This window comes from Otolemur garnettii, unplaced genomic scaffold (assembly GCF_000181295.1).
Source record: "Otolemur garnettii isolate 467f Iridium unplaced genomic scaffold, OtoGar3 scaffold00003, whole genome shotgun sequence".
In the NCBI taxonomy this organism is placed as follows: Eukaryota; Metazoa; Chordata; class Mammalia; order Primates; family Galagidae; genus Otolemur; species Otolemur garnettii.
In genome coordinates this window covers 751,151-758,593 of record NW_003852398.1, presented here as the reverse complement: position 1 = coordinate 758,593, position 7,443 = coordinate 751,151, and the positions used below count along the sequence as shown (strand labels likewise).

At 53.0% G+C, this 7,443-nt stretch overlaps 1 protein-coding gene across 2 annotated transcripts; it reads right to left on the bottom strand.

The window, feature by feature from the left end:
- Positions 1-3,413: 3,413 nt before the first annotated feature.
- On the bottom strand, positions 3,414-6,970 carry RNF44 (ring finger protein 44). Of its 2 annotated transcripts, none has more exons than XM_023515382.1 (10): positions 6,820-6,970; positions 6,443-6,571; positions 5,879-6,046; positions 5,221-5,394; positions 4,964-5,125; positions 4,745-4,869; positions 4,347-4,434; positions 4,144-4,265; positions 3,889-3,988; positions 3,414-3,691 (listed from the first exon to the last, which is right to left on the bottom strand). In XM_023515382.1, exons 2-10 carry the CDS (start codon positions 6,494-6,496, stop codon positions 3,629-3,631), a joined length of 1,056 nt encoding a protein of 351 aa, XP_023371150.1. In that variant the 5' UTR covers positions 6,497-6,571; positions 6,820-6,970; the 3' UTR covers positions 3,414-3,628. The 2 variants fall into 2 exon arrangements, with proteins under 2 accessions (XP_023371150.1, XP_023371152.1); XM_023515384.1 differs by having other exon boundaries at positions 6,443-6,675; positions 6,820-6,897.
- Between the last annotated feature and the right edge of the window lie 473 nt (positions 6,971-7,443).

Below are 7,443 nucleotides of genomic sequence, written 5' to 3'. Positions count from 1 at the left end.
TTTTTTTTTAATGTAGAGATGGAGTCTTGCTAGATTGGTCAGGCTGTGGTCTCAAACCTTGGGCCTCAAGTGATCCTCCCATCTCGGCCTCCCAAAGTGCTGAGATAACAGGTGTGAGCCACCCCTTGCCTTGTCCTGATCTCAGGGGAAAGCATCTAGTCTTTCACCATTACATATGATGTTAGCTATAAGGTTTTATGTAGTCTTTTTTCTTTTTTTTTTTGAGATAAGAGTCTCACTGTTACCCTGGGTAGAGTGCGATGGCATCATAGCTCACAGCAACTTCAAACTCTTGGGCTTGAGTGATCCTCTTGCCTAGCCTTCTGAGTAGCTATGATAGGTACCTACCACAATACCCACCTAGTTTTTCAATTTTTAGTAGAGACTGGGTCTCACTGTGGCTCAGACTTGTTTTAAACGCCTTAGGTCAAGTGATCACCCACCTTAGCCTCTAAGAGTTGCTAGGATTACAGATGCAAGCCACCTCAGCCAGCCTGTAGTCACTCTTTATCAAGTTTAGAAAGTTATCATCTATTCCTAGCTTGCTGAGTTTTTATCATGGACGAAGGTTGAATTTTGTCATAAAAAAATTTTGGACCTGAGCGTAGTGGCTCACACCTGTAATCCTAGCACTCTGGGAGGCCAAGGCGGACGGATCAATTGAGCTCAGGAGTTCGAGACCAGCCTGAGCAAGAGCAAGACCCCATCTCTTAAAAAAAATAGCTGGGCCTTGTGGCCAGCACCTATAATCCCAGCTACTTGGGAGGCTGAGGCAAGAGAATCACTTGAGTCCCAAGAGTTTGAGGTTGCTGTGAGGTGTGACAACACAGTACTCTACTGAGGGCAACAAAGTGAGACTCTTATCTCAAAAAAAAAAACCAAAACTGGGAGTTACTCCCACCTGGGTGACAGAGCAAAGAACCTGTGTCAGCCCCTCCACCACTAAAACAGGAAAAAAAAAGTTGTGAGATGAGGGAGACCTCATTTCCTCATAGCAGGCCTGAGCCATGATAGAAGAACCTACTTCAGCACTTAAATTACATGAGACCAATAAATGACTTTTTCCTCAAACCAAGAGATGGAACTCTATTTGCTAACAGAATCCTGCCTACCTAATTTAATTGTAAAGCAGAAAGTCCAGCATAAGTAATCACTGACGTGGCTTGGCCTCTCCTGACCAGGGGGGTATGGACTGCTTTGAGGTTCCACAGGGAACAATCTTTTCTGCTCCCACCTCTTCTCCATGTCCTCCCTCCCTCCACTTCCCACCAAAAGAACACAGGCAGCCAAAGGCAGCTTGGGCAATACTTGGTATACATCATACATTTATTAGTGAATATCCCTCTGAAATCAGCAACAATATTAAAAAAAATAATGATTGCACTACTTGGTCAAGCAGAACTAGCAACTTTCATTTTAAAAAAAGTACAAATCTGTTAAAAATTTCAATCAGTATACACATATATAATACAACATACTAGTTATGTTAAATGCTACAAACCAATGTGAATCCAATGGAATGGAAAAAACCACACATTTAAGCTTTAAGAACCACTTTTTTCTCTATATATTAGCATTTTCTCAAATACATACATGGGAAAAATGAGGTAACTGTAAAATGTGCAAGGAACAGGGCCCCCCAAATTACATATATTTATATATATATATGTAATTATGTATATATATATATAAACCTTTCTAACACAATACAGGCGCTGGGCCCAGCCAGGGCTGGGGGAAGGTGCCCACTGTCATGCCTACGCCAAATGTTGGTAAATAAGAGAGTAAACAATGACAAGCCCCCACCACAGTAAATCATTGGTAACATGGCATCTATAGCAAGGTCGGCAAATCACAAACACCCTAAGTAATTTTTTCATAAACCTTTTTTTAATGATGTTTTTTCTTTAAATGTTGTATTTTCCCCCCAATAGCTGTGTGTTGGAATCACTACTGCAGTGATCTGTAAGCCCGTTTCCGCCTGCCCCAGGGACCTAAGGGTTTTGAAAACCTTTTGTTGGGGTTGGGAAGGGAGGGGGATTTGAGAGGGTGGTTCTCTGTGTAAAACACATGGGTTTTCAACACTGCTATAAATATAGAAACGTCACCTGGAGTTATATACAGTAAGACTTTGGGTTCTCCATGGGGGTGGGACCAGACTGATGGGCCCCATGGCAGGCGAGGGTGGGAGGCAGGGAGCCAGGGCTGCTGCGGGAAGAACGAGGGTGGTTGGAGCATCCCTGAGGCAGCAGGCGCCAGGGGGTGCCTGCTAGGATGTGCCGGCCCCACACGCGGTTCGTTCAGGGCAGCAACCCCAGCTAGGGGTAGAAAAGGAATGGGACTAGGGAGGGCAGAAGGATAGGGAGCTCAGCCAGACCCTACAGGGGCCTCCTCCAGACCTTGGAGGGCAGAGATCAGGCTAGGAGGGACCTCCCAGAGATGGGGGTCCACACCCTCCCTGGTCACCATGCTCCTGGGATTTCCTTAGAGAAGAGTCACCCAGACAGGTGGGAGATGGGTCCTGGCTGGAGAGGGAAAAATGCCCTGAAAAGCGTACGGTCCCGGTAGGCTCTAGGGACGTGTGCAGTACAGTGCATGGCAGTTATCAGCTGAGTACAGACCCCTCAACCCTGCCCATGACCGCCAGCTGCCCAGCCCAGCCCCAGCCACGCACATGCAAACAGACTAGGCAGCTCAACTGGACCACTCTCTGTCCTTTGGGCACTCAGTCCTGGTTGGTCCCTAACCCTAAGCCCATTAAGCCAAAGGAAAGAGTCTTAAGTATCCACATCCCCAAATCCTATAAGCAATTTTGGGCCAAATGAATAAATGAAAATTGCTGATCCTCACATTCATGCAAAACAACAGAGAGGGGAGAAAATCGAGCATAGGTCTGGCAGTAGGGGAGCTACCAGGAACACAGGGGCTCACTCTCCCCAGGCTCCCCAAGGATACATGTGCCTCAGCTCATGTCTGGTCCCCCATTTGCTCAAGAGGCCCAACTGGGATCCCCTCCAGGCTGAAGGTGGGGCTGGAATGTTGTACCTAGGGTGAAGGTCCTCTAGGAAACCAGACCCACTCCTCACAGCAGCCTAGCAGAGCTAACTGCCTGAGTCTGTCAGATCAAGGCAGGAGGATTTTTCCTCGGCTCAGGGAATGGCCTCGACACTGTCCACGCACCTGGCAGTGCCACTTGAACAGAGAGCATGCTACTTCAGTGCAAGAGACCAGATAACTCAGGATGGCACCCCCGCCCACACATACCCATTCTGCAGCCAAGGATCGCCACCAGCCACACTGGAGGAATGGACCCTTGGCTTGCAGTGCCAGGAGAAAAAAAGGAGAGGGGCCCAAAGGCAAATAGGAAGAGACCAAATCAGGGACACTCAAGCAGCTCCGTGGCGGGCAGACAGGCAGGCAGATCAGGGAAGGAGTCTTTGGAGCTTGGCAAATGCAGGGGCTTATTGCAGGGGCTTCTCATGGGGTTGACCCTGGCACCAGCTCTGGAGATGCAGGTGGGAATGGCAGGACAGACCTGGATCACTCCCTCCTCTTCCTCCTTGCCCGCCCCCACCCCCCCCAAGTTTCCAGAGCTTTGGGCAGGGTTCTCCTGGGCAGCTATGGGGCTTCACTCAGCCTCTCTGGGCACCTCAGAGGCGTCGGCCCGGCAAATGGGACACGTCCGGTTAGCCTAGGGAGATCAGCACACATCAGGCTTCACTCTCACCTGTCCCCCACCCCACTCTCATCTTTTCAGCTGTCTCGTGGGGCCTTGACTCTCTGAAGCCAGAACTTCTGGACGATAAGGATGAAGAGGGAAACCCTCTAGGCCTGCCCTCCTCCCTCACCACATGGGAAAAACCTGGGAGCCAGCTAGGGCTGCATTACCTTCAACCACTTGTCAACACACTTGGTGTGGAACTCATGGCTGCAGGGGAGGACTCGGAGCAGCTGCCGGGCCTCAAAGTCACTGAAGCAGACCACACACCTGGGGAGGGGTACAGAGCGTCACCTCCACACAGATGGCCAAGGGAAAGGGAAGGTGCATCATACAGTATGATTCCCCCAAACATGGGGGTGTCCCACTGCAGCCCTGCTGTGTTCAGAGCAGCAGGGGATGAGGATACAGAGCGCAGCACTCACAGTGTCTGTTCTGACTGATGGCTGTCTGGGTTAAAGCGGTATGACGGGAGCTGCTCTATGTCTGCTTTGGTGAGGCCTCGGGGCTTGGCATCTCCCAGACGCTCAGCCAGGTTCAGAAGGGCCTAGAGATGGCAGGAGTAGGTGGTTAGCAATGTCTGGGGCTAGTCTCCCAACCCCGCCCCCCAACACAGGGTCTACGGGACCTCATAGTTCTCCATCTCCACATCATCCACATCCAGATCCAGGCTGATGGTGGGTCCCATTGCTGTTGGTGACATTGGCAGCATCGAACTAGAAAGACAAGTGTGGGGACCCAGGATCAAGATCAGTAGGTGTGGGGCAGAGCTGCTTCCTTAACTCCTTCATGCAAACAAAGCCCAGAGCTCTATACTATTCTGCTGGGGACCCTGGTGTTTATTCTAGGACATTGTAGAAGGGCAGGGAGTCCAACTAGTGTGTGCACTGTATGTCTGGCTTGGTGAAGATGCCAGATAACTTTGGAGGCCCTGGAAACCCCAGGGGGGCGGTGTGTGGGCCCAACCTCTAGAGGCCCCAGGAAAATAGGACATTGCAGCTCTGGGGCAGATGTGTTGGTACTTACAGGAAGTAGGGCAGGAAGCTGGGGTAATAAGGTGGTGGTGGTGGTGGTGGGGGCGGTGGGGGCAGCGGCTGTTGTAGGCGGTATCTCTGGGTGCTGAGTCTCCGTGGCATCATATGAGAGTAGGGCTGTGAGAAGGGGGCCAGGTGCAGGTCAGCCCAGTTGGCCTGCCTCCCCATTAACTGCCTTAGAGCCTGGGTGGGTGTTGGAGACGGCACTCACCACACCAAAGGACAGCTCCTGGTGCAGGGGATCGTGGGATAGGTAGTGCAGGGGCACTGATGGGGACAGTGTGGGGCCAGGGGCAGAGGTGGAATAGGTGAAGCTACCCAGAGGGCGCTGGTCCCCCCGCAGGTCCACATCGTTGTCGAGCCGCTGTAAGGGCTGGAAGAGGCAGAAACAGATCAGCCAGCCAGTCAGTCAGACAGGGAAGCCCCCACCATGCCATCACCTCTAGCGTCAGACCCACCCCAACTCACCATACGTGGGTGCTGGGTCTGCAGTGATACAAACTGCCCAAGAGGTGCCATGTGGGTGGGCTGGGGGGGTGGGGCCGGCGGTGGGGGGTGTAGGATGTAGTGGTCACTGGAAATGAGGTGAGGATAGGCCTGGTAGGGCACAGGGAGCTGCTGCATGGTACACGCCTGGATGAGCTGCCGAGAGAGAGGGTAGGGGGAGCTGGAGAACGTTGTGGGATCTGGGCTGGGCATATGCTTGTGATGACAGCTGGGGCCATTCCATCCAGCAAAAGGTTCTCATTGCATACACATACCCACCAACCCCAAGGCTTGCACAAGAAATCCTCTGGAAGTCCCACCCCTGCCCTAGGCCACCCACGAAGGTCACTATACTGTTAAGGCCCCTGTCTGTGCTATGCAACCTTGTAAGGCAGGTATGGTGTACAGAAAGGTCCTTGAATCCTGAAACACTCTATCTCTGTATGTGAACACATTCACTCTTCTGGAGAAGGCCATGGCTGGAGACTGGGCAGCACTCTGACAGCCTGAATAGGCATCCTCTGCTCAGCTCAGTGCAGGGCTGGCCTGTGTCTGTTGGACTACCCTGCTAGAATAGAGTGCTAGAGGGCGGACCCTGGGGCTTACAGGAGCAGAAGAGGAGGTGGAAACACTCACTCACCGGGGGCGGGAGGCAGCAGAGGGGGTAGTGCTGCCCGCTGAACATCACGGAACATGCTGGGAGCTGCTGGGCACTGCAGCCAGGGATGTGCTGGCCTGTAGGCAAGGGGAAGCCTTGGGTCGTCACTGTGGTGACTGTGTAGGACAGAGGGACAGCTCCCTGGTGCACCTGGTGGAGAGAGAGCCAGGAAAGTGTCAGGAAGAAGCCTGGCCATGTGGGCCACTCTCAGGACAAAAAGCCATGCCAGGGCCAACTTCCTTCCCTTCTTTAAAAGGGGCCCTACCTAGGTATAGACCAGACTGTGCCCCTGTTCCAGGACCCCCAGGGAGAGCCCTCTGGGAATCTGAGAGGGGCTTCTACCCCTGCCAGTCATCCAGAGTGGCCCTAGGAAAGACCCTCACCCTTCTTTGGGCCTCAGTTTACCCACCTATAAAACAGGGCTAATGTCTCCCAAGAACATGAAACAAGTTAAACAAGGTAAAATTAGGCCTCTGCTGCCTCTGCTTCTCAAACTGGCTTTCCAAAGGGTAGGAGGGAACAGGGGTGGTGAAATGTTCTGCCTACCTGCTCATGAAGATCAACCATGAACGGGCTCTGTTGGGTGGCTGGGTGCAGCATTCGGGGGCTCCCGCCGGCAGGAGCCGAGGCTCGGTGCTCCTCTACCGGGAGGTGTGGTAGTCGGGGCAGCGGCTGCTGGGAGGGTAAGTGCTCATCCTGGGCAGGCAGGCTGGCCAGGGGGCCCTCACGGCCGGGACTGCACCACAGAGAGGAGGCCCTGATAGGACTGAGGGGTGCCACTCATTCACAGAGCAAGGAGAAAAGCCAGGGTCACTACCCCCATTAAGGAGGGAAGAGAGCTCAGGGCCCTGTGCCCACCTCCCAGCCTCTGTGCCCCAGCCAAGCTGGCAGACCAGTACCAGGACCAGGAAGCTCCTTCCTACCTTCCCCAGTGCTGGCCAGGAGTGCTGCCGGGTCCTGCAGAGAATTGCCGCTGACCCACAGGGGCAGAGGGTGGCCACCTAGTCACTGACAGAGCCCATGGTTGCATCAGGGGTACAGAGGGGTGGAGGGGCTGGGCCGGGGCTCACAACCCTAGGAGGCAAGTAGACAAAAAACATTAAATACAAAAGAAGTCCAGTCACTTGTTCCATTAGGGGTCAGGGAGACAAAAGCAAATCCTTGCAGGGTGATTCCAGGACCACTGATGTTCACCATACTCTGTGCTACATGTGCTCTCTGGGTTGGTTCCTCCTCTGGGCACTGGGTCCAGTGCTTACAGACAAGGGGTTGCCTCAGCCTGCCAGAAGCCTAAGCCTCAGATTCCTGCTCTGTGAAGTGGGATCAAGTCCCCCTCTAAGCTGCAGTGAGTTCAGAGCTGACTAACATGCTTCCAGGCCAGCTGGCTCCAATAAGGCTCTTGGTGAGAGGGTCTCCAGGACACCATGCCATTTTTTTTTTTTTTTTTTTTTTTGGAGACAGAGCCTCACTTTGTCGCTCTGGGTAGAATGCCAAGGTGTCACAACTCACAGCTACCTCAAACTCCTGGGCTCAAGCTAGTCTCTTGC